Consider the following 27,844-nt stretch of genomic DNA (forward strand, 5'->3'; position numbering starts at 1 on the left):
GAATACTTGACATACAATTAACTACGAGTATCAGGAAGAGAACAGCCAAGGAGAATGAACTTGATTTAAGCAGGACTCTACTAGTAAATGATCAACTAGCCTTTCAAGTTAAAACCATAGCCAAGGGAAATTAAAACATATCATCACACTGCAGTTAAGGTGAAAGCCAGCTTAAGCATTTGGAGTGTGAACTCATCTAATTGAACATTTCCCATGGTGATTATTTTTCCCTTTGTGTTTAAGTTCTCTTGTACCAAAAAACAAGTGGATCACAAATGCCATTTAAATACAATCACTCTTTCTTCCATTTTTTCTTTAAATGTACATTTACAACCAAGGCATTATTTTAATGAACTAGGATATTTAAAGACATATTTAATTTAAATGTGAAAAATAAAATTGTGGATGAATCCAGGTTAACTATTAAAATTAGCATTTGTAAGAAAATGAAAATGCCACCTGGCAGTGGCAAAGGAGGTGGAGAGGACCAGAAATAGACTATAAACCTTGGGTAATATGCCTATAAGGGGAATAAGTGGAATTTACTGGATTCAGATAATTATTTCTGAAGCTATCCCAGCACTTCCTGATTAAAGACCTGGGGAGAACAAGTCTTCAGATGCACACTGCAAGGCAGGAAGCTTGAGGCAGTAGAAGAGAGATGAGAATTACCATCTGAGGAGCTTGGAGACAAAGCCAGGCACTGGGCTAGATGCTTAGCATGCATTATCTCTTCTAGTCCTGATAATGGTCCTACGGGTTACATTTTACCTCCCGATTTGATTTTGTATCTGTCTCACTCAAATATGTTAGGTCACTAACTAAGCCACTCAAGCTACCTTTATCTTTGCATAGTTAAAACACAGTCCTCTTTCTTTATTTTTACTTTTTCCTTATGTACAATAGTCTCCCATTATCCATGTGAGAAATGTTCCAAGACCCCCAGTGGATGCCTGAAACTGGATAGTACCTAGTCCTTTATACACTATATTTTTCCTATGCATATATACCTGTGATAAAGTTTACTATAAATTAAGCACAGTAAGAGCCCAACAACACTAACTAATAATAAAATAGAACAATTGTAACAACGTACTATAATAAAAGTTATGTGAATGGTTTGGGGGCCATTATTAAGTAAAACAAGGGTTACTTGAACACAAGCACTGAGATACCACAACAGTTGAACTAATAACCCAGATGGTTACCAAGTGACTAATGGGCAGGTAGCTTATTCAGTGTGGATCCTCCGAACAAAGCTAGGGTTCACATCTGGGGCAGAAGGGAGTGGGGCATGGTGAGATTTCATCATGCTACTCAAAATGGTGCACAGTTTAAAATTTATAAATTGTTTACTTCTGGACTTTTCTACTTATTTTATTACCACAGCTTACTGAAAGTAACTGAAACTGTGAAAAGCAAAATTGCAGATAAGGGGGGACTACTGTATTAATCTCATACAAAAATATTAAGGTGTTTTTAAAAAATGACTATAATAAAATAAGATTTGTCTGAAAAGTAGAGAAATTTAAAAAATGAGGATATAAAATAAGTGAGGGTAGACGTAGAAATGTATGCGGTTTGATTCCATAGAGTTACTAAATGGGGGCCTCAATTCTGACATCTCTGGCACCTAATCCACAAAGAAAAACTGGTAATTTTTATGTATCCCAATTTTTCAGCAAAGTACTTAAAAACAGTGAATTTTGAGAAAAAAAATCTGTAAGGGTGCATACATTTTTTTTCTATTGGTTTATATGTCACTGCACATGGTACTGTATGGTATGTCTGGTATTTTTAACTTCTTGTGAGTAACTACTGTTAATTGTTTATCATGATCAAATCCAGATTAATCATCAAAGCATCAACAATGTTTCAGTTGGACTAAAGGGTTGATGGCCATCATCTTACATATGGGGTCTTTTTCTTACAATTAATCATTTTTGTTTATTCAAAGGGTTGCTTAGATTCTGATTTTGTCACTTACTAGATGTGTAATCTTGGGAAAGTTACTTAGCCCCACTGTGCTTCAGTTTCATCACCTGGTTTGGGGATAACAGTACTGGTGTCATTAGAATTAAATTTAGGATTAACTTAAACATTAAATTGTAAAAGTGCTTAGCACAGTGCCTGGTTCCAGTTAACTCCCTATAGTTCCCTATACAGTGATGATTATGATAACATATAGATGTCTAGTTTTGCCTAAATCATCTAGCTAGCATGATAAACACAAAAAATCCAAGATGAACCTTTTTTTCTTCCATGGTGTACAATTAGGGAGGTAGAACATTGAAATCTTCAGAAGTGGTTGAATTAGTAAAATTCTTAGTAAGCATTCTTAGAACAGTGCTCTTGTGCTCTTAAAATATTCTTATTATTTCCAGATAATGTATTGTTTGGGGCATTTGTAGAGAAAAATATGATCTATTTTAAAATTCAAAAATGGCTGTACTTAGCATGAAAAAAAAAACTTGATTTACAAAATGATTTACATTCTCTTTTTTTGTACCTTTATTCGGGTAGTTTTAGCCTAGATTTTAGATTTTAAAAGATTTTTTTTTAAATTATCCATTCTCCCATTGTAAATCCTAACTCTGCAGATTGCTTGTAAAAAATAAATTGTTTATTCAAATTAAAGCATTCCTTTAAACTTCAATAGCAAACTGCTGCAACTGTAGTGGAAATACATATATATTGTTCCATATATTATCATACTGGGTTAGTTATGTTACTTTGGTTATAAGGGACATAGACTCAAGTAACTTCAAATAATTAAAAGGTAATTTTTGTAAGCATGTTTAGCATAGTGGAGAAACAAGACTACACTACATTTCCATATTGTTCTAGAACCTAAGGAAAGCTGAACTCAGTCTAGCAGATGGAGCAATGTCTAGTACAGTCAAGTCTCATGAAACCATGGACAAGAATCTCCTTCAGAGTTGAAGGCAGCCTGGTTAGTGCAGTAATTGACTGCAGATGGGATCCTCACTCAAGATGTCTGGCCATACCAGGACTCAGCTATTCTCATCATTTATCCTTTTCCTTTTATTCATCTTTTCTTTTTTTCCACTGACAACTGCCTTCTCTTTCAACACTGTTAATCTCCTGGCTTCTATTTATACATCATTTTGATTTACTGTTAATTTTGGATCACTTACTATAGCTGTTTTCAAACTTGTAAACTTTCAATGTCTATTTGTCAACTATCTCATTCCCTAGATTTCTCAGTCTAGGCATAGAGAGCAAATCTAGCTTTTCTCACTAGGTTACCTCAACGAGGGACTGTGAGGGGAGGAATTAAATCCCAGAATGACTTGTGAATGTGGAAGGCACAATGACTAGCCAGCTTAAGACCCATATTTAATTTTGTACTTATCTCTTTCCCAGTTAACTTTTGTGGCCACAACTTTGCATAGTGCCTGGTATGTATAGAATATTCAATATTATTTGTCAAATTTAAATGGTAATGTTGATGAAAAGTAACAAAAGTAAATAGAGCAGAAAAAGAACAGATGGAAAAATATGTAAGATAAAAGAAATAAATATTTTCCCTATCTTTCCTGTACTTAATCTACTGTAGGGTAACCAACTAAGTATCCCGAATTAATGAAGGGAAGTTCTTTTCAGAAAAATTCTAATAAATGTGGAAGGAATAATATTACAGAACCACAATTTTGTAGTCCCTAATGGAATAACTGGTTCTGAAGTGATTATAAATAAATAAGTCCAATAGAAGAGAGATCAATAGAAAACTTGGGAATGGAGGGATCAAGCTGTCAGCACTGATCATCTTAGCCTCACAACAGGGGAATAGTCAGACTTAATGTGATTCCTGATGTGATAAAATATGAAGTACAGAGCCACCTGTGATGTATTCTTGGAAAAAATAAAATAAAAGGAACCTGAAAGTTTAGCCTCTAGAGCTATTAATGCTAACTATGTAGATTAACAAATACAGAGGAAAGACTTAATCATAAAGAGGCAAGCAGAATGATCTAGAATGTGGAACATTCTAAAGGACAATGAACATAGCTTCTTTAAGTCAGTAGCATTGATAAACAAAAAGGGATGGGAGCTGAAGCCCAATGAGAGAGACTTACGACACATAACAACCACATGTAGCATGTGGGCCTTATCTGAACCCTGATTAAAACAAACCAAATGTAAAAAGGCAGTTTTAAAGAAAAGCAGTGTCATTTGATTATGGAACAGGGAGGACATGCTACCAAGGCATTACTATTAATGTTAATTGTAATTGTGACATTGTGATATGCAAGAGAATAGCCACCAATATTTTAGAGATGAATACTGAAGTACGTAGGGATGAAATGATAGAATGTCCAAGATTTGCTTAAGATAACAGCAAAGCAAAGAAAAAGAAATCTCAAGAATATACATGAAAATGTGACAAAATCTTGGTAATTGTTGAATTTGGGTAATGGATATATGACTTAATTGTATAGTCTATACTTTTTAGTATGATGAATACTTTTGCAACAATTTTTAAAATATAAAAATAATTTATGGAAGGCACAGTGCAAGCAAATAAATCAATATTTTAAATACATTGAACACCATTAGCTCCAAAACAGAAAGAATAAGATGTAAATCCCTGGTCAAAGTAGCTTCAATCCACTCTCCTCACTGCAGAAAATGAAATATACTATTTTCTAAGATGTCGAATTGAAAAACTCATGTTCTGATTCATCCCATAGCCATGAGAAAATAAATGCATGATATATTATTTTTGAAAATAAAATAGCATATTTTGGAAAATTGGAACCTTTTCTACTTAACATATTGAATCCTATAATATGTATTCTTACTGAAGAGAGAAACTAAATTGAGTCTTATTTGTATGTATAGCTTTAGAGGAAATGAAAAGAAATTACAGACAATAATAAAATACATGCAAACAAACAGGATCATAGAATTGATGAAACATATTTCTGATAATATTTTGACCAGCATTAGAAAAACAAAGTAATGTAGAGTCACAATAATTTAAATGAACTGAGAGTAAAATTTTCTGAGTATTTAAAAAAATGAGATTTCATACTTCCAATCATATATAGTGAACCTCCTCTATATTATACATGTGGTTGATGACAGTCCAATGGACTTTTGCATATAAGTATAAAATTTCCTATTGCATAGAATTCATGGAAGTCACACAGGTAGTCAAATCTCTATATGTCAAAGTGTAACACAATATGTACTTCCATTTTTTAAACTCTGTACTTTTCAATTGATATCTCCCCCTGAATTTACAATCTCAATTAATGATGCCTCCATAACTATAGCATCTTCATTGTGTCAACCTTCTCCCTAAACACTTCATTTAATGTAATTAGCAAAAAAATAAAATAAAATATAATTATAAATCTACATTTATCACCTTAATATCTCTCAAATGTGATCTTACTTCTCCATTATCATATACAAAACCCTTAAATATTTCACTGTATTACTGCTGTAGCCTTTTAATAGTTATTTCCACTTACAAAATAATAATAATAATAATAATAATAATAATAAAGAAGAGAAAAGAGCATCTTCTCAGATCACAATGGCATAAAATTAGAAATCAACTACAATAAAAATAATGGGGGAAAAAATCAAATACCTGGAGGCTAAATAGCATGCTATTAAACAATGACTGGGTTACCAAAGAGATCAAAGGAGAAATAAAAAGCATCATGGCAACAAATGGCAATGAAATCACAACAATCCAAAATCTATGGGACACAGTGAAAGCAGTCTTGAGAGGGAAGTTCATAGCTCTACAGGCCTACCTGTACTATATAAAAACAAGAAAAAATGGTAATAAATTATCTAACCCTGCAACTCAAAAGAGTTAAAAAGAGAGCAACAAGAAAAGCCCAGTGTAAGCACAAGGAAAGAAATAATAAAGATCAGAGCATAAATAAACTACATAGAGACAAAAAAAAAAAAAAAAAAAAAAAAGAGAGATCAACAAAACCTAGAGCTGGTTCTTTGAAGGATAAACAAGATTGATGAACCTCTAGCCAGGCTCACCAAGAAGCAAAGAGAGAGGAAACAAATAAAATCAGAAATGAAAGAGGTGAAGTACTCCGAGACATGTGGATTCCTGCAATAGAGAGGAATTGACAGGAGTGCTCCAGCCATGAAGTCAGAAGAGAAACAGTCCAGAGATGGAAGACGCTGACGATGCCTTGCCATACTAGCAGTCAGCAGATATGCGTCACTGCAGATTGCCCAGGACCAAACCAGAGAGGGTCAGACCTGCAATACCACCATTTGTCCACCATCCAGAACTGAAATATCATTGCTGTTATGAACACATTAACAATTGTTGGACATAGAAACCGGGACTCAAAAGAACTGTTGGCCCAGAAAGAAAAAAAAAAAAAAAAAGAAAAAAAAAAAAAGAGGTGAAGTAACAACCAATTCCACAGAAATACAAAGGATTATGAAAAAATACTATGAACAACAAAATGAACAACCTAGATGAAATGGACATATTCTTAGAAAAATACAAGCTCCAAAAACTCAATCAGGAATGCCAGAAGCCAAATCCAGCATGTCAGCAGGGCTGTATCATCTGGGAATGGCTAAAGGGCATTTCCCCAAACCTGAAAAGGATGCATAAAATGATTACTTGCTGCCAAACAGCTGAGGGCATCTTTTTTATTTATTTATTTTTAAATATATTTTACTGATTTTTTTTACAGAGAGGAAGGGAGAGGGATAGAGATTTAGAAACATCGATCAGCTGCCCCCTGCACACCCCTCACTGGGGATGTGCCCGCAACCAAGGTACATGCCCTTGACCGGAATCGAACCTGGGACCCTTCAGTCTGCAGGCCGACGCTCTATCCACTGAGCCAAACCTGTTAGGGCAGGGCATCTTACTCTACATGTTATTGCCTCCTACTGGCCAAACACCTGAACAGCCGAAGGCAATCCTCAATCTGACAATGGATTCTGTACCTAACCTTACCCTTTGATGTGTATATCTCCACCTTGCCTTAGGACAAATTGTGTTAATAAAAAGCAAGGGGTCCTGAGAGGAGAACTTAGTTCCTTTAGCTAAGCTCCTCTGGCCCCCAAAATACATTCCAAAATTATGTTTTGTCTCTGTACTCTTGATTAATTTATGCACAGCACCTTCTCCAGAACACTTCTAGATACTGGATCAAGACCACCGGCGTTAAAGAATAATAATAATGAAAAAAAAACCTGAATAGGCCAATAACTACCGAAGAAATTGAAGCAGTGATCAAAAATCTTCCAGCAAACAAAAGCCCTGGTCTGGATGGCTTTACAGGGGAGTTCTACCAAGCATTCAAAGAAAAATTGAAAGCTACCCTCTTCAGATTATTCAAAAAAAATTCAACAGGTAGGCACACTTCCAAGCTCTTTCTATGAAGCCAGCATTACCCTAATTCCAAAACCAGATAACGACACCACAAAAAAAGAGAACTATAGGCCAATATCCTTGATGAACATAGATGCTAAAATCCTCAACAAAATTCTATCAAATTGGGTCCAGCATTACATTAGAAAGATTATACACCATGACCAAGTGGGATTTATTCTGCAGATGCAAGGATGGTATAATAACTGCAAATCAATAAAAGTGATACATCACATAAACAAACTGAAAGACAAAAATCACATAATCATATCAATCACTGTAGTAAAAGCATTTGACAAAATCCAACACTCTTTCTTGATAAAAACTCTCAGCAAAGTGGGAATAGAGGGATCATACCTCAACATAATAAAAGCCCTATGTGAGAAAGCTACAGCCAAAATCATACTCAATGGGCAAAAACTAAACCCATTTCCCCTAAGAACAGGAATAAGACAAGGATGCCCACTTTCCCCACTCCTTATCAATATAGTACTGGAACTGCTAGCCATAGTGATTAGACAAGAAGAAGAAATAAAAGGCATCCAAATTGGAAAAGAAGAAGAAGTAAGACTCTCATTCACAGATGACATGATACTCTACACAGAAAACCCCAAAGACTCCATCAAAAAACTATTAGACCTAATAACTGATTTTGACAATGTAGCAGGATACAAAATTAACACCCAGAAATCTATGGCCTTTTTATACACCAATAATGAACTCACAGAAAGAGAAACAAAAAAAACAATCCCATTTACCATTGCACAAAAAAAAAAAAAAAAATTTAAGATACCTAGGAATAAACTTAACTAAGGAGGTAAAATATCTGTACTTGGAAAACTACAGGACATTTAATAAAGAGATAGAGGAAGACATAAACAAATGGAAGAACATACCATGTTCATAGATTGGTAGAATCAACATCATTAAAATTTCCATACTACCCAAAGCAATCTACAGATTCAATGCAATCCCTTAAAATACCAACAGCATATTTCAAAGATCTAGAACAAACTCTCCAAAAATTCATCTGGTATAAGAAAAGACCCTGAATAGCCACAGCAATCCTGAGAAAGAAGAACAAAGTTGGGGAGTAGGGGGGATCACAATACCAGATATCAAACTATATTACCAAGCTACAGTTCTCAAAACTACCTGGTACTGGCACAAGAACAGACATATAGACCAATGGAACAGAACAGAGAACCCAGAAATCAACCTAAGCCATTATGCTCAATTAATATTTGACAAAGGAGGCAAGAGCATACAATGGGGTCAAAACAGTCTTCAATAAATGGTGCTGGGAAATTTGGTCAGATACATGCAAAAAATGAAACTAGATCACCAACTTACACCACACACAAAAACAAACTCAAAATGTCTAAAGGACTTAAATGTAAGATGGGAAACCATAAAAATCCTACAAGACTGCATAGGCAGTAAAATAGCAGACATATGTTGTAGCAACATCTTTACCGACACAGCTCCTAGGGCAATGGAGACTAAGGAGAGAATAAACAAATGGGACTACATCAAAATAAAAAAGCTTTTGCACAGCAAAAGAAACCATCAACAAAACAACAAGAAAGCCCACTGCATGAAAGAACATATTTGCCAATGCTATTTCAGATAAGGGTACAGAGAACTCATACAACTTAACAAAAGGAAGATAAATGATCCAATAAAAAAATGGGCAAAGGACCTAAATAGACACTTTTCGAAAGAGGACATACAGAAGGCCAAGAGATATATGAAAACATTCTCAAAGTCACTAATCATCTGAGAGATGCAAATCAAAACAACAATGAGATACCATCTCACACCTGTCAGAATGGTTATCATCAACAAATCAATAAACGACAAGTGCTGGTGAGGATGTGGAGAAAAAGGAACCCTCCTGCACGGCTGGTGGGGATGCAGACTGGTGCAGCCACTGTGGAAGACAGTATGAAGTTTCCTCAAAAAGTTAAAAATGGAACTCCCATTTGTGCCAGTAATTCCACTTCTAGGACTATATCCCAAGAAACTAGAAACACCAATCAGAAAGGATATATGCACCCCTATGTTCATAGCAGCACAATTTACAATAACTAAGATTTGGAAACAACCTAAGTGCCCATCAGCAGATGAGTGGATTAAAAAACTGTGGTACATCTACACAATGGAATACTACGTGCTATAAAAAAGAAGGAACTTTTACCATTTGCAACAGCATGGAGGGAACTGGAGAACATTATGCTAAGCGAAATAAGCCAATCAAAAGACAAATATCACATGATCTCATGCCTATGTGGGATATAATGATCAACATAATTTGATGAACAAAAATAGAGCCAGAGACAAATGGCAGGAGTTGGGGGGTTAGAGAGCAACCAAAGAACTTGTATGCATGCATATTAGCATAACCAATGGACACAGACACTGGGGCTGTTGGGGCTTACCTGGGGTAGGAATGGCTGGGGGGTGAGTGTCAATGGGCGGGGAGAGGAAAGGAGACATATGTAAAACTTTAGACAATTAAAAAAAAAAAGAAGAGAAAAGAAACCGGTTTACTTTAAAACAAACAAACAAACAAACAAACAAAAAACAATAGTTTTAATTAACCAAAATGTTTCATTTTCAGAAAATTAATAAATGTCTAGCCAGTTGGACAGGAAAAAATGAGAGGCTATGTAAAATATCAATATTAAAGATGAGGAAGGAGAAATTATTCAGATTTATAGACATTAAAAGAATAATACAAAATGTCCTGAGTAATCAATCATATGATAACAAATTTGACCACTTAGATTAAATAAAATAAATTTTTAAAAAGTCACAAACTACAAAAACTCAAGAACAATAGGTTTGGGAAAACCAAAATGGTGACAAGGAAGCTCCTGAACTTCCCTCATCCAGGCATGTACTGAATGTATGACTACTAGAGTATACCTAGTATCTCAACTTTTAAGACTCCCATCTGAGGCCTGGACTCCAGAAACAACTAGTTCCAAAAGCCAACAGTGCTTGTGTACAGAAGACTCATAGGACCATAGCAAATAAAGAAGCTGTTACCAATGTGTGCATGAGCACTTCCTGCCGCTGTCCCCTGGAGGCTCAGTCCAGAAAGAAGAGGCAAAAATGTCCATCTCTTAGTCTTTCTCTGGAACGGGCTGGACTGCATACTTTGCAAGCTGATGCCCGGGGGCTTGGCTTCTAATTTAGCACGCATCTGGGGGATGGCTGAGACCCTCCTCAGAGCATAGGAACGCCAATGGGCACTTCTCCTGTGTTCTCCCCTTACCTTGTTCCAATAACAAAATTACATTGCCAGTATCTCCTAAAAGGAGATTTCCACACCTTTAAGTGCCCCAACTTTTATGGCTATCACCAGAGAGACAGGTCATCAAATCACCCAGCTCTGATACTAATAGGGCTTGCATTCACAAGTCCCACAGGGCTATGGCAAACAAATAAGCAGAGTTGCAATAGGGGCAGGTGTATCCTCTTCCCCACCTCCTACCCCTGTGGCTCTATTCCTGGGCTCAGCGTAGAACACAGCAGGAAAAAGTGCCCATCTTCCAGTTTCTCCCTGAAAGGAGCTTAATTATATTCTTTCCCAGCTGTTGCCTCAGGGTCTGGCTTCTAATTAGCCTGCATCCGGGCTGGCTGCATTCCTCCCCTTCGGGACACTGACAGGTCTTGGTACACCCTCAGCTGGGAGCCACTAAGAACAAAGACAGAAGCTTGGACTATCATAAAGGTTTGAGAGAAAACCCAGAGCTCGGGCTGCACTGATTGAGAAGACCACTCTGTGAAGTCTGGTCAGTTTTATCCAAAGTACAGAAATGGACACAGAGTCAAGAAAAGTGAAGACGCAAGGGGATGTCTTAGACAAAAGAACAAGAAAAATTACCAGAAACTGATCTTAATGAAATGAAGGTAAGTAATTTGCCTGATAGGAAGTTTGAAATAATGGGCATAAAAATGCTCACTGATGTCAGGAAATCAATGCATGAACACCGTGAGAATTTCAACAAAGAATATATAAAAGGCAAAGAGAGACTCTTACAAGCAGCAAGAGAAAAACAGCTTGTTACAAAAAAAGGAAATTCCTATAAGGCTATCAGTGGATTTTCAGCAAAAATTTTGCAGGCCAGAGGGGAGTGAGATGATATATTAAAAGTGCTGAAAGAAAAAACCTGTCAAACAAGAATATTCTATTTAGCAGAATTTTCTTTCATAATTGAGGGAGCGATAGTTTTCCAGACTAAAGCTGAAGACATTTATCACCGCTTTACCAATGTATGAATCAATAGATCAATGGAACAGAGTACAGAATTACGCACTTACACATATACTTAAATTGATTATTTTACAAAGTTGCCAAAGTAATTCAAAGGGGGAAGGATAATTTTTCTAACAAGCAGAGTTGAAAATATTAGATAAACATATGAAAAAATCCCAAAGAATCTTTAACTCTATATCATAGCATATACAAAAAACAAACAAATAAACAAAAACTTGAAATGAATCATAGACTTCAAAGTAAGATATCTAGAAGAAAACTGTGGTTGCAAGTTGACTGGGTGTTGCAAATATTTCTTAAATAGGGCACAAAAATCCAAAATTATAAAGGAAAACAAGTGATAAATTGGATTATTTAAAAAAAAAGCTACTCAAAAGATACTGGTAAGAAAATGGAAAATAGTCACAAACTAAGAGAAATACTTTGAAATTTATATTTGACAACATACCTTTATTTAGAATATATAAAGAACTATTAAAACTCAAGAATTAGAAAATAAACATTCCAATTTGCAAATGGCAAAAAGATTTGAATAGACATTTCACCAAAAAAGATATCTGGATGGCAAATAAGCACATAAAAAGATGGCTGGTATTAGTATTTAGAAAAGCACAAATTAAAACCACAGTGAGCTACTAATGTACACTATTTGAATAACTACAATTAAAGTCCAATTATACCAAGGGTTGGCAATGTACAACCACTTTGTAAAGCATGTTGGCAGTTTAACGAAATATTAAAAATGTACCTACAACATGAAATGAAATAGTGTGTCTATGCAAAAACTTATAAACAAATATTCAAAGCAACCTAATCTGAAAAAAAAAAACAACACAAAACAATGGTGACACTAACACTAAACCTAACCCTATATTTGAATGGATACACATTTTTGTGGTATATCTACATAGTGGAATATTACTCAGAAATAAAACAAGATGAAGTATTGACAATATTATCTGGATGAATCTCAAAATATGGGTGAAAAAATCTGACAAAATAATATATGTCACTTATTATTTCTTTACTAAACAGGATAAAATCTCTAAACTAGTTTATTGTATCAGAAAGCAGACCAGTGGTTATCTGGTATGGGTTACGCAAGACACATGGAAACTCAGTGGGTGATAGATATCTTCAGTATAAAACATAGATTCCAAATAGAGGAAAGACATTTGGTGTTTTAAGGACTAGGTTTCACTGAAAGAAATGTGACTCTAAACATGACATTAAAAACAATAATAGAAAATAAAACAAAGATATTTCTTTCTGTGTACCACTATCATTGACATGAGATTATAAGCTGTACTTCAAATACTTATTTTAACTTCAGTTGAATAAAATCAATTCATTTGTAAAACAGTGTACTTACTGATTCAGGACAGGTGTGTAGGCAGTTTTATCCTCATCAATAATTGTGACCATCAGGGTAATAAGTTGAGGCCAAAAATCCAAATTCTTGGTGGTTGGTCCCTGTTCTTCCCGAGGAATGTCCTGTTTCTTATTCTGCTCACAGGTCATATAACATGCAAAAAACAAAACAAAATAAAACAAAAAACCGGGTTAAATGGTGTGACTTTAGTTAGATGTCACTGTCAAACAAGAGGATCAGAGAAAAATGTGATGAAAAAATTCTTAGATCATGTGAGGTAAAACTACAAAATTCAGATTTCCTTTCTTCATTAAATAGGACCCCATAAGATAGTGGCCAGGCTTTATTTCTAAATGCTTTGGTTCTGGAGTAATTGTTTCTCTTCTTCTGACTATAGTCTTAAGAATTATTATTGTGGAAATTATCCTTTTTATGGGGTTTCACCCAAGGAGAAAGGTTGAATTCTTTGTATACAAAGGTATGTGTGTGTGTGTGTGTGTGTGTGTGTGTGTGTGTATGGCTGTGTGTGAAAATTTATCCAAATTTATCCTGCCAAAATATTTCGTTCCAGGTCAAGTTGGTAGCAAGTGGGCAGAATGCAAGGCTGCCTGGTAACAAAGTCAGTACTATTAGATTCTATAATATATACATGTTACATGCATGGCCCATAACTCTCTTAATCCACTTGCAAATGTATCTAGTTAACTAAAACTTTGGAAGCCTATTTGTGTGTGTGTGTGTGTGTGTGTGTGTGTGTGTGCGCGCGCACGTGATATTTGAATCCTTCTTGATTTATCATACTGAATGAATTCTCCAACTCTCACCTCTAGAAAGAAGAGTGTAGCCAGGATGGTCTAAATTTACATTGAGATTAAGGAAGTACAATAATAATCCTGAAAGTTTCACATATAAACTTCATATTCTATGCATATAATTCTTTCAGACATACTGATAAATTATGCTGGTTATTTTGTTTGGTGGATATTCTTCTTAGAGCACTTCTTTTACACTTACTTTTTTAAATTAGGCAAAAGAAATGATAAAGGCAAGATGGCTTCGTTTACTGTTTTTGCTAAATTATTTATAAGTTTCTAGGTCCAGAATATCTGAAAACTTCAATTTGTGGCTCAGAAATTTCATGGGATCCCTGATATCAAAAGTAGATTAGATTATATTTGGCCCAACCAATTGCCATATTTAACTACCAAGTCTTATCAGAAAATCAGCTACCCTCTGCTGAATGGTTGTATGCAGATCTTCTAATGCTGCCAAAGACATGTAACCAGATTTGGGTGAGTCATCACCCAATTATTATTCTCACTTAAGTTAAAATACAACCCTATGTGGAATCCACTAACTATTTCAGACCTCCACACACAGACTGTAATGTACCTTTAGGGACACATAGTTTTCTAGGGTGCTTTCAAGTGCTGTTGATTAACCTTTATGCTCAAAATGCAACATATTAAAAGTTGGAAAACAAAATTAAAATAGTCAAAAATTAGTGGCTGGCACAAATTACTTCAAATTTCCAGAGTGAACAATAAGCAGTGTTCAAAGGATCTTAAGAACCTTGTATGTCTGGTCCCTGAGAACCACTTGAAAGTCCTTGGCAGGCTTCCCTTTTCAATTCCTGAGGTACATCAAGGCACATCAGTAGATCTTTTAGAAGATAAAGGCAGCAATGCAGGCTTACAAATATTCAGCCTTGCCTACTTTAAATTTTTATGTTTCTTTTTTAATTGATTTCAGAGATAAGAAGGGAGAAGAAGAGAGAGAAACATCAATGATGAGAGAGAATTATCAATCAGCTTTCTCTTGCACGCCCCCTACTGGGGATCAAGCCCATAACCCAGGCATGTGTCCTGACCTGGAATCAAACCTGGTGCACATGTCTACAGACAACCACTGAGCCACACCAGCTTGAGCAAGCCTTGCCTACTTTTAAATTACATTTTCTACTAAAATTTCTCTTTCTTTTGTGAACAGAACTTTATTGTTGTCACAATAATGTAATTATTTACTCATTACATTAAGATCAATGGATTTCCCTCTCTATGATGTAGTTAGAAATCAGAGAGACTGGTGAGTTGTGAAGGTTATAAATAAAATTAGTTCTGATGGCCATGGTAGACTATATTAGAATACTATCATTCATCATCATGATGTGCACATAGCCAAACTGTATGTCTAACTTATGTCAAGTAATGTAATTAAATGAGAGGAAATGACTATAGATGATATATTTAACATCACAGTCACTTATCATTCTGCAAAGAGTGATATGGAAAGGAGGAGAGACTAAAGTACGTAGCTGAATATGCATTAATTCTAAAGTCACAAAATATACTTCCATTACTCTTTTTTTTTGTGACATTAGAAGATTATTGATAGTACAATGCTTTGCATCATATTCTGTATGTTGCACCAAAATAAACCAAATGGAATGCTGAGTCAGTAAGTTTTTACATATCACAGAGCAATATCATAAATCAGGTTTTCCCTATTTTATTAGTGCATTGTTTTTAAAGATCTTTAATTGAATTTTATATATAGAGAGAGCAACATCTATGTGAGAGCAAAACATTGATTCGCTGCCTCCTGCATATCCCCTACCAGGAACCGAGCCCATAACCCCAGCATGTGCCCTGACTAAGAATTGAATAAGTAACATGTGGATGCATGGGGCGATACTCAACCAACTGAGCCCCACTGGCCAGAAGGACTAGTGCATCTTAATATAATATGTTTAAAATAACGGGGTATAGGCCTGGCCAGTGGGGCTTAGTTGGTTGAGCATCCTCCCATGCACTAAAAGGTCCTTGGTTTGATTCCCAATCAGTGTACATACCTGAGTTGCTGTTCAATCACAGTCAGGGTGTGTAGGGGAGGCAAATGATTAAAGTTTCTCTCTCACATTGATGTTGTTCTCTCTCTCTTCCTCTCTCTCTAAAATCAATAAAAAACATATTTAAAAATAGTATTTAAAAAAGTAAATAAAAATTAAATAATGAGGTATATTAGAATATATACCTGATATATTAAGGATTACATTTTCTAAGTAAGACTTTATTTATCTCCTTGAGGCCTACTAGGGCATTTGACTTAGGCTTGGAAAATTAAAATAATGATAGTAAACATTTTGAAAAGCTAATAAGTACATTAATATTTATTGAAACTGCCGGGGTTCTTTTCCCAGCCTTACAAAGGGTTCAGCATTCTGGAGAAAGGGGCTGCCTATAGATGATTAAAGAGTCCAGAGACAAAAGATAATTTTGAAAGGCATTGGGGGTCAGAGGAGCTTCAGCTGAAGGGAGCTAAAGACTCCTACCTTGACCAAGGACCTGTGCTTTTATTCAACACAATTTGTCCTAAGGCAAGGTGGAAATAATATACTTCAAAGTAGGGTATCAAAGGATATTATCAGCTTGGGGAATAGCTCACAGCCATTCAGGTGTTTGGCCAACAGGAGGCAATAAAATGCCCTGAGCTGTCTGGCAGTTAACAATCCTATTCAGGATTGGGGGAAGTGCCGTTTAGCTGTTTCCAACAGGTAAACTATATATGTGGCTCACCCTTGTTGAGCCCACCAGGTCTCATCAACCTTTTGACAGAACTCTTGCAATTATTACATGCTGGAATTGGTTCCCGGCAGAAACTTTTAAAAATTAGTACTTATTATAATAATATAGTTTATAATATATTTATATGATATTCAAGTATTATAATTATAAACTCAATAACAATGAACAAAGTACAATAAATATAAAACTATGAGTTAGTAGTTCAATTTTAATTTTGGTCATCATTATTACAACAACTAAAATATATTTTGTTAATAGACTATTGAGGAAAGAAACTTGAAAGGAAATCTGTGACAGTAATGAGGAGAGGAATTTTTGAAAGTGCAAAGTTGCTAGGGTCAGCTGAATAAAGTACCCAATAGTTATTTTTAAAAATGATAATTTAGTACCATAAAAAGCTGGTACAGACAAGCTGATAAGATTTATACTATACCTTCATAATTTCAAATAAGAAAATATGAAGATACTCCAAGAAAAGATCAACATATAGCAAGAACTGTTATGTGCAAAAAACAAAAGTGTTGAATAATAGAGGATATCTTCATGATAGTAAGACTTATGCAACACTTCTAAGATTGCTATATTTCTGTGACATTCTATCTATTTGTTCAATGGGCATATATAATTTTTTAATCCTCAACCTAAGATATATTTTTATTGATTTCAGAGAGGAAGAGAGAAGGAGAAAGAGATAGAAACATCAATGATGAGAGAGCATCATTGGTTGCTGATTCCTGCACTCCCCACACCGGGGATTGAGACTGCAACCAGGGCATGGGCCCTGACTGGGAATCGAACAATGACCTCCTGGTTCACAGGTCCACGCTCAATCATTGAACCATGCAGCAGAGTTATTTTACCGATTTTAGAGAGAGAAAGGGGAGGGGAGAGAGGGAGAGAGAGAGAGAGAGAGAGAGAGAGAGAGAGAGAGAGAGAGAGAGAGAGAAATTGATCAGTTGCCTCCCAAATGTTTCCTGACCAGGGATCGAACTCAGAACCTTGGAATGTACCCTGACTGGAAATAAAACTCACAACCTTTTGGTGTATGGGATGACATTCCAACCAACTGATCCACCCTGTCATGGAGAGCATAGGTATCAGTATTGCTGGGAAGGCTTGCTAAAATACATATTGCTAGGCCCTTCCCACAGAGTTCCTGATGCAGTAGGTCGAGGGTGATACTTGAGAATATGCATATATAATGGAGTCTCAAGTAATTCTGTTGCTGCTGATTCAGGGCCTAGATTGAGAACAACTTTTCTGAGAGCTAATACTAGAGCATAGTTTCTCAAATGTACTTGAACTTGATAAACTCTGCACTCCCTCCTATTTTCCACACCCCATGTTGCAAAATTTTCCACAGAATAAATGTGCCTCTGAAAATACTTAGGGGAAAATGGCTCTAGAGATAGATGCTTTTAAATCCTGAAGTACTTTGTGTGTCACATTAAGGAATCTGCATTTAAACAAAACTTCATTAAATTATTTTAAACATGGGAGTATTTAATTACATTTGTTTCTTTAAATGACTTGGAAATAGCAGTAAATTTAATGAAATCAAATGTATAAAAGAGTCAAGTAAAATTGATACAACTCATTGCCTAGTAGTTGGTGAGAAAGAAGAGAGAAACCAAGTGAAATATTCAGAAGGTAATTAGGTAGATTGGTCTGACATGAAAAAGTATTCTGGACTATTAAATATAGATAGAAGAATTCTAGGATATAAATGGTAGCTGAAATTATGGAGTAAATAAGATTACTCAAAGAGAGGGAAGAGAATTGATGGCTAGAAATAAAACCTTGGGGGGAAATTCTAAAAAACAGAAAGAATAAAAACATTTTAAAGAGAGGCATAAATGGGGAAATAAGGCCCCTGTTGAAATGGAAGAGAATGGGATCTAGTGTGTATGTGGGAAGATTAGCCTCAAATATAAATGAAAAACATGCTATCCTTGGAATTGATAAAGAGTCTTATAGATAAATCTTGTTGATGGTGAACAAGAAATGCTAGGAATTTCCATCCTGTGAGAAGAGGAGCAGATAGTAAAGGTTTGAAATAGCTGCTTAAAGAATAGGAGAGAGCCTTGAGTTGAACCCAAGTGACACTGCCATGTAGCTTGGGGGCTCTGCTGAGATGGGTCGCTGAAAGTAGGGTGACACGGCTCTACCTCATCATGAGTTCTCTCCAGTACTAAATGTAGATGCCAAGGAAAGACTGTTGGATTTGCTACTGGAGTGCAATGAAAGGAGGAAGGGAGAAACAAATTTGAGTGTTTGACAAGAATGGTTGAAATGCTGGAACAAACATTTATTTTGGTCCAGAGGAAGAAAGAAGGGAAATGGAAGGGAAGAAGGAGTAGGGAGTATGAAAGGTAGAAAGACAGCAGATGGTGTTTAAGCATTTAGATGATGGGAATGGGAGGCAGGAATAGGGATTAGGTAAAGGGTCCTAGAGTTGAGGTCTAGAAGAGCCAAAGAAAATGAATCCTTAGGTAAGATAATGAAGCTGTGGTTATCCTATATAATAAAAGCCTAGGTGGTGTCACACCCTTGCGCGACGCCCTTGCACGACATCATCACAAGATGGCCACCCTCATGTTGTCACAAAATGGCTGCCACAAGATGGCCACCACAAGATGGCCACTCTCATGTCATCACAAGATAGCCACCACAAGATGGCCACCATAAGATGGCTGGCAGGGGAGAGCAGTTGTGGGTGATTAGGCTGGCAGGGGAGGGCAGCTGTAGGCAATTGCGCCAGCAGGGAAGGGCAGTTGGGGGCAATCAGGCCAGTAGGGGAGGGGAGTTGGGTGCGACCAGGCCAGCAGGGGAGGGCAGTTGGGGGCAACCAGATCGGCAGGAGAGGGCAGTTGGGAGCCATCAGGTCAGCAGGGGAGGGCAGTTGGGGGCGATCAGGCCAGCAGAGAGCAGTTAGGCATCAATCAGGCCGGCAGGGGAGCGGTTAGGGGGTGATCAGGCTGGCAGACAGAAGCAGTTAGGAGCAATCAGGCAGGCAGGCAGGCAGGTGAGCAGTTAGGAGCCAGCAGTCCCGGATTGTGAGAGGGATGTCCGACTGCCAGTTTAGGCCCGATCCCAAAGGGACATCCCCCAAAGGGTCCCAGATTGGAGAGGGTGCAGGCTGGGCTGAGGGACACCCCTCCTCCCATGCACAAACTTCTTGCACCAGGCCTCTAGTCTATGATAAGTAACTTACACAATTTATGTGTATAAGTAGGTGATTGCTACAATGTGCATAGGGAGATAACTGGTTCAAGGCAGGTAAGTGGCAATTAAAGGTTTTGGCAATAAGGTTTACAGATGTTAGAAATTTGAAAACTCGGATAGTGTGGCCATAAAGACACACACACACACACACACACACACACACACACACACACACACACACACACACATTGAGGTGGCCTGAATATTTAAAAAGAAAGAAGCTTAAAATGTGATTAAAAAAAAAAAAGGCTGGCAAGATGAATTCATATTAAACTGTTAATTAGATATCTCATATACGTTTGGAACTTCCTATGACTCTGAGTTGGCTGTATACCTCCTCTGAAACAAGGAAATCTTAGCCCTGGCAGTACACTGGTTAGGAAAATGGAAACTCTACCCAGAGCTATTGAAGCAGATCAAAGTTTCAGGTGCTCAGAAGATCTGAGATTCTTGTGAAGAGCGAGGTGGACAGTTTATCAGCTAGGAGAAGGAAGGACATTTATGCTGCCCTATATCTAGATAGGCTCGGACCGAATTTCTCTAGGTACCCTTCCTCTTGCCCAGGGTAACCAGCTGGAACTTTCTTTATGTCAGTGGAGTCACCCTTCTTGCTTCTTTCTCCCAGATACTGCTGCCTTCTCTTAACAATCTAATACTTCACCACCCCGCAAAGCAGCAAAAGAGGCATCTTTTCAACTCATTTCCTATTCAATCCTCACAACAAAATCATTAGCCTTGAAGATCGAATATTCAAATGAACAATGGCCAGACCATGATGACAGAAATCTGACCCACAATCTTTGTAACAACCCATTTGGGAAGCCAAACCATAGCTTCTGCAGCAGTCAGCTGGGAACGGTCAGGACTTGGTGATGACCACTAGTTTCCTCATATTTTGTCCCCCTTCCAACTTGATATCAACCAGAGGAAGCCAACTATGCTCCCGAACCAAGCACACAGAATGCCCTTCTCATTAGCTGACTCCCAGTTTCCCCCCTCAAACAAGCTCCGATCTCATCAGATCTGATGCCTTCCCTGCTCTTCTCTGTAAAGCTGTCCCACTTCCCTGCCTGCCTTTGAGTCTCTGCCAAATAAAAGTGATGTTGACTGCCTTCCTTCTTATAGCAAGATCTGAATAAATAGCCTCTGTTTATTCTCATTTGGATGGTCTTCATTCATTTCCAATATCAAAGGCAAATATTAAAACCCGCATTTCAGAGATAAAGAAACAGAGTTACCTAAATTCCCAGCCATCTTCTTAACTGAAAACAAGCATATAGACCACACTTAAAAACTTGTATTTTTTGTTCCTGTATAGCCTCAACTCGAAGACTTAGTTACATAGTTTATAGACACATGAGAATCATTACCTCCCACTAATAATATTGGGCTGATTTTTATTCTGAGTTATATCTTGAATGGGAAGGAAGCATTCAGAGAATAATGTTATTGTTGCTTATATGAAATCCCTACACACTTCCTAGGTTCCTGAGACTATCACAACTTCTCTGCACATATTTGCAGTTTGATAGCTATAGGCACAAGCAAGGCATTCTCCCCACCTCCACACACCCCCAGTTTTAGAGCTTTCTTAATTGACATTGTTTTACCATTAGCATCCTGTTGCCCCAAAAACTCCTACTGAAGTTATTAATTAATCCTTACTGTTCATATCACCACAGTCCCTTCATCTGCTTGTCCCAACTAGTGTCTGTGATATTTCATTCTATTTTAGGTAACATGGACAATAAGACATGGACATAATAGGAAGATCCAGAGAAAGCAGCTCTGAGCTCTTCACAGATTTGCTACTCTGCTTGCCCAAATAGAAAACCATCAGAATACTCTAGTGTCCATAATGACTTTACTGAAATTGCTTATCTTGGTAATTCTGGAAGGCTAACTTTGCACTTGACTAATTACACTTAAGCAAAATGACATGCATCTCTGATCAAAGTGTGAAGGTATAGACTGGAAGTAAAAAAAAAAAAAAAAAAGCAGGATGTGAAAATATTTCACAGAGGCTTACACATAGAAGAGGAAAAAACGACAAAGGAGAAATGTTGTTAAGATGTATTAATTTTATGTGAATAATGTAATCACCATATCAGAGAGTTCCATAGCTCAGACAAAGGCGGTCCTGAGGCAGGATAGAAAGAAGTTAGGAAAAACTCTCAACGGGTGGAATGAGGAAGTACAAGTAGATATCTCAGGCCAATAAACCTCTAGATCCTCTCACCAGAGCCCCCACACCCAACAAGTAAACCCCATCTTCAGGATACCTGAAGACAGTATTTAAAAATGTTGGTTAAACATTGCTAATAAAATACATCTTTGTCTCCTAAAAATAAAATAAAATAAATAAATAAAATAAAATAAAATAAATATGCTAGAAATACATTGTGGCAGAAACTGAATAGCTCTTCACCAAATCTGTTTCCCTCTCCCTGGAGTACAGAGCTAGGCTACTGTGGAGGACTAAAGGTGACTGCAAATTCTGATAACCCTTCCAGTAAAAGGAATGCCTATGTTTTCTTCCCTTGAATATGGGTGACTTTGACCAATAGAACATAGAAGTGACATGTGTCATTTTCTAGGCTAAGTTTTAAGAAACTGGCGATTCCCAATGTCTGTCTCTTGTACCATTTGCTCTTAAAATCCAGCCACTAAGCGGTGAGAACATCCAAGTGGCCCTGTGAAGAGGGCCATGTGGAGAAGGACAGACACGTGTTCAGATTTCACTAACAATCAATCTCTTTGGAGGCCTTTCCTTCTGCCTGCCACCACCCAATCCCCGATCACTGTCACATGTTTATCACACAGCAATGGATAACGAGGACAAGTATATTTCCTAGCATCCTTTGCAGTTGGAAACAGGACTGAGTTCTAGCCAATAGAATGCAAGAAGTGCTATAGCCTAAAAACTTCCCATGCACGATCCTCTGTGTTCCTTTTCTTTCTCCCACTTTGCTACACACAAAAGCACAGCTATTTCAGTACCTTCAGTACCATGTTTAAGATGGTAGAGTCACAGGGTAGAAGAAATCCAGTTCTCTTAAATCACTGATTGGTGGAGTAAACGGTCGCTCGCTCATGGATAATCGTGCTGTATTGCGTCAGCTCACCTGATTTCAATGTATCTATGGTGAGTGATTCCATCTATGTTGCCAGGGTCCCACATTAAGCACCTGTGGCAACCTCTCTCTGCTTTGCTGCTTGGAGATTTTTATCAAGTCATAAAAGGCCATTCTGTCACACTCCAATTGTGGCCGAGAGTATGGAGGAATCAAGGGCTCGGCCTCCCCGTATTAGATTCCGAGGGCTGTCATAACAAATTACCCCACACTTGGTGGCTTAAAACAACAGAAATTTATTCTCTCAGTTCTAGAGCTGAGAAGTCAAAAATCAAGGTATTGGCTTGGTTTGTTCTTTCTGGAAGCTCTGGGAGATTTTTCCTCCATGCCTCTCTCCCAGCATCCAATAACTAGGGGCAACCTTTGCTTTGTGGATGCATAACTCCAATCCTTCTTTACTCTGTGTCTTTTCTTTTCTATTATAAGAATGCCTATCATTGGATTTGAGGCTTACTCTCATCTCTAGATACTTTAATTATATCTGCACAAGCCCTTATTTGATATGAAGTCACATTCTGAGGTTCTGCGTGAACCTATCTTTTGGAGAAGGTACCTACTACACTCCTCATCTTCCTTTGGGACAATTCAGAGGTATATTCTGTATGCTTTCCCAGCAGGTTTCCCTAGGAACAGAATCTCAGATGGCCACAGAGACAACCAGCTCATTGTAGCACCCTGTATTATTTTTCTTTCTTATCTCATTTTCCCTATATATTCAACTTCTCTTTCCTGGGTTCATGTCTCAGATAAACTACCTATAAGCTCCTCTTTCAGTCTCTGCTTCCAGAGGACCAAATTATGTCAGAAAGAGCCATTTAAATATCACCTCTTGCTTCTGGTGATATTGGCTGCTGAAGGCTGGTAGTTGTTGTGCTCTTCACTGGGAATTGCCTTAGAGGCAAGGATCTGACTCCCACAAGGTTACTCCTTCCAGGAGACAGCACCAGTGACTGGCTTATTCTGTGATACTAAAGCTCAGTTGTTTTGCCTCAATTAGGGACAGGTTTGAAGGTCCACCCAATCTCCAGACCTTTCCATAGGTGCCTGATTGTGCTTTTCTCACTTCCTTACAGGTATGTACATCTAGAGCTGTGCTGTTTAATACAGTACCCCACTAACTAGACATTAATACTTAAATTTATACTTAAATTAATTTAAGTCCTCAATACTCTTATGTAGCTAGTGGCTATGACTATCATAGTAGGCAGTGTAGGTATAGAATGCTTTCACCATTCCATAAAGTTCTATTGGACAGCACCGCTTTACGATACTTAGGTGAAACTTCTGTATGCAATTCACTTAGAATCCAGGGAACCCGAACTAAAACTGAAGCATAGTAACCTCCATCTTGTATAAAACTGCTGTTTGAATTCTCTGCTATTGTTAGACAGTACCTTGTTCTGTAAACTCTGTCATTTTTAGACAGTCTCTTATTCTATAAAATAACTGTTTTAGTTTGAATAATAGAAAAAGATAAAAACTTTACTGTCTGACCTTGCAAGCTAGCCATCTAACATAATGGACTAATACTGATAATAATTCCCATATTCTTATGCCAAATGTTTGTTCTTTATGTATCCAAGATTACAAACTGTCTGTAACAATAACTCACACAGAGCTCTTTGTAATATCTGCAAACAAAGAAGCTCAAAAAGTATAAATACAGGAAACTTCCTGTATGTGTTGCTCAGAGATTTGGAAGAAACACCTCCTTCTGGGCTGCGAGCAATAAACGACTCCTAATTAATTGGCTCATTTAAGGCGTCTTGTATCTCATTCTCTGATTTACAACACAACAAAACCAATTGTTACATATAGCAGTACATATAATTCTCAAACGCATAATGCTGAGAAAAAAGATGATGACACTGAAGAATATATGCAGTATGCTTTCATTTGTATCAATTAAAAAGAAGTAAAATTATGTTAATTAATTTACAGACATACTTATAGGTGTACAATGAAAAGCAAAGGGATCATTAACATAAGCTTCATGAAAGTAGTTATTTCTGGGGAACAAAATGCTATCAGGGTAACCTCTTTCTAGATCTGGGTTGCAAGTACTTAGGTGTTTATCTTATTATTTTATTAAAAACATAAATGTTCACTATTTTTTTATTTAGGACGTTTTTCAAAATAAAAAGAATTTTAAAAATAATCTGGGCTCTTAAGGAAAAATAGGAAGTTGACTCTTTTTGTATTATTAATAGAGAACAGGTATACATAAGAGAGAACTCACTGATATGACATATTACCATTATTAAGGAGTTTTTCTACTTTCAATAAAGCTATAGTAAATCATAGACAAATCTTGAGAATCCAAAATTTACAAATGGAAATAATATTAAATATATCAAACAGAATTGTAAGACCTATAGTTTAATTATATCCCATTAAAATTTCTATAACATGTCTTCTTCAGAACAGAATAGTGAACTAAGAATTGCTGATAAGCCTCAGACCAGTCAAAAACCTTTTGAAATAACTTTGGTATGTTTATTTAACTTGGGAACTTAATAGGGAGCCATGTTAATGGCAAGAATGGGAGATGATTAGTGTATGTGTTTAATTGAACCTAAGAGCTTCTATTCTATGCATTTCTTTCAAATGCTTGACATGCATTCCAAATAAGAAAAATAATGATTGGTGAAATTTTACATTTTTAATGAAGATTGATATTTTAATTTTTACGCTTATGTCAGTGTTGTTTTTTTCCCTCCTAATTTTAGATTTCTTATAACTATAAGACATTTACATATTTATTTATTTTTAAATATATTTCTTTATTGATTTCAGAGAGGAAGGGAGAGGGATAGAGAGATAGAAACATCAATGATGAGAGAGAATCATTGATTGGATGCCTCCTGCACTCCCCCTGGGATCAAGCCCACAACCCGGGCATGTGCCCTTGGCCGGAATCGAACCTGTGACCCTTCAGTCTGCAGGCCAACGCTCTATCCACTGAGCCAAACCGGCTAGGGCAAGGCATTTAGATGCTTATACCTTATCCAGATAATAAGTTGTGAGACTCTTACTATAAGCCAAAAGCCAGAAAGCTGTAAATAGTCTTTGGGATGCTGGCTTAGTTCTGAAATCTATAAATAAAAACATGATAAGTTGTCAGCTTAGAAATCAGAATGATCAACTAGAAAACACCAAATTCCTATTTTGTCAAAAGTAGACTAAAAGTCAAGATGCAGTCAAGAGAAATTTGCGAATAATTAGCACTGAGGTACATATAGATGCTGCCATATAACTGTCAGATAGTTCAGAGTCAGAGAGTTTAAAGTTGAAAGAAGCCTTAAGGATTTCAAGTTCTACTTTTTCTCTAGGCTTAATAATAAGTAAGCAAACTTTATCTGTATGCTTAAATGTCTATATTTCATTATAAGGAATTTATTGATTTCATGTAGTGAATTAAATTGCTTGAGAGACATTAAGTTTCCAAAATTTATGTCAGACTTAGCAAATATAGATAATCACTAGGGCCTTGCTTTTCTAAAATTAACTATTTCTCAGTGTTTAACAGCCATGCCAAATGTGGTCAGTAAACAGATTGGATCAGCTCACTTCCATCACTTACTGAATAGGTGCTGCAAGCTACCATACATTTTCTTTGTTTGTTTTGTTGTTTTAATCTGTGTTTAGAGAGAGATAGAACTAGCTAATGTGGCACTAAGCAAATACTAAGTGGCATAATACATCAGTGATAACAGCACAGAAAACCTCAACAACTGGTAGTTTCTTAAGGCTCATATAAACAATGAGCTCATCAAAAACAAATGTTGCCTATTATTTCTGCTCACAAGGAAAAAACACTGCCAATGGGAACTGAGACACTCTAACCCAAAAATTCCAATACAATCAACTTTCATTTTTCTTAAAAATGGTAGGAAATGGTAAGACACACAACTACAAGAGCACAAAACTGGTCCTTATATCCTTTTGTTCTCTTTAGCTCCTATTTGTTTATTTAATTGACTTCAGAGAGATTAAGGAAGAGGGAGTGAGTGATAGAAACATCAATGATCAGAGTGAAACATTGAATGGGTGCCTCCTACACATCCCTTACTGGGCTTGAACCTGCAACCCTGGCATGTACTCTGACTAGAATCAAACTGCGATCTTCTGTTTCATGGGTCAATGACCACTGAGAAACACCAGCTGGGCCTTATCTCCTCTTTAGAATGAATTGTAAATTGACTAATCTGAGTACCACTTCTTATCATTGTTTATATACCCATTAGTAAAATAACAAATCAGTAAAATTGTCATAAGCAAAGGGGAATCTAAGGATTTTTCAACTAGATAACTTATCTGCAAATAACCAAAAGTAGGCTGTGCTTTCTTCATACTCTATCTTAAATTTTACAGACGATAACACCCATCTAGAATTTCCTTCTGGATTTATCAATTCATTGGGTAAGCATAAAATTTGTGGTGCATTTAAAAATTGTATTGCTTCTTATTAATGTCTGAATCATTAGTTACGAGTTTAGTGTTGCTTAGGGAACAGTGATCTAAATAGTCAATTACCAATTTAGTTGTAAGTATGTCTGTTACTGTAGATTGCAATTAGCAAGTAAAGAAAGAAAAAAGCTTTAGAAAAGGCAATATTTTGTTGAGGGAGGAAATTAATCCTATACCAAATAACTGCAGTCCAAAACTACCAACATTAAAATAAAAATGTAATACCCTACCATTTAAATGGTGGACACCAGTATTTAAAATTCAACCTTTTCCTGGTTTATTAACAATCCTTTAAAGCACAAAATCTATTTCTATAATTTACTTTTGGATATAAAAATACAATGATGTTCAATTGTATCAATTGTGGTG

General features: G+C 36.6%; 1 protein-coding gene across 2 annotated transcripts in view; it reads right to left on the reverse strand.

The window, feature by feature from the left end:
- The window catches only part of UNC13C (unc-13 homolog C), a 515,697-nt gene that overhangs the window by 174,625 nt on the left and 313,228 nt on the right, over positions 1 to 27,844 (reverse strand). For both annotated transcript variants that reach the window (XM_008143163.3, XM_028147779.2), the window contains one exon: positions 13,063 to 13,196. In XM_008143163.3, the coding sequence (XP_008141385.2) occupies positions 13,063 to 13,196 (134 nt within the window). The remainder of the gene's footprint in view (positions 1 to 13,062; positions 13,197 to 27,844) is intronic.

This window comes from Eptesicus fuscus, chromosome 5, assembly GCF_027574615.1.
Source record: "Eptesicus fuscus isolate TK198812 chromosome 5, DD_ASM_mEF_20220401, whole genome shotgun sequence".
NCBI classification, from domain to species: Eukaryota; Metazoa; Chordata; class Mammalia; order Chiroptera; family Vespertilionidae; genus Eptesicus; species Eptesicus fuscus.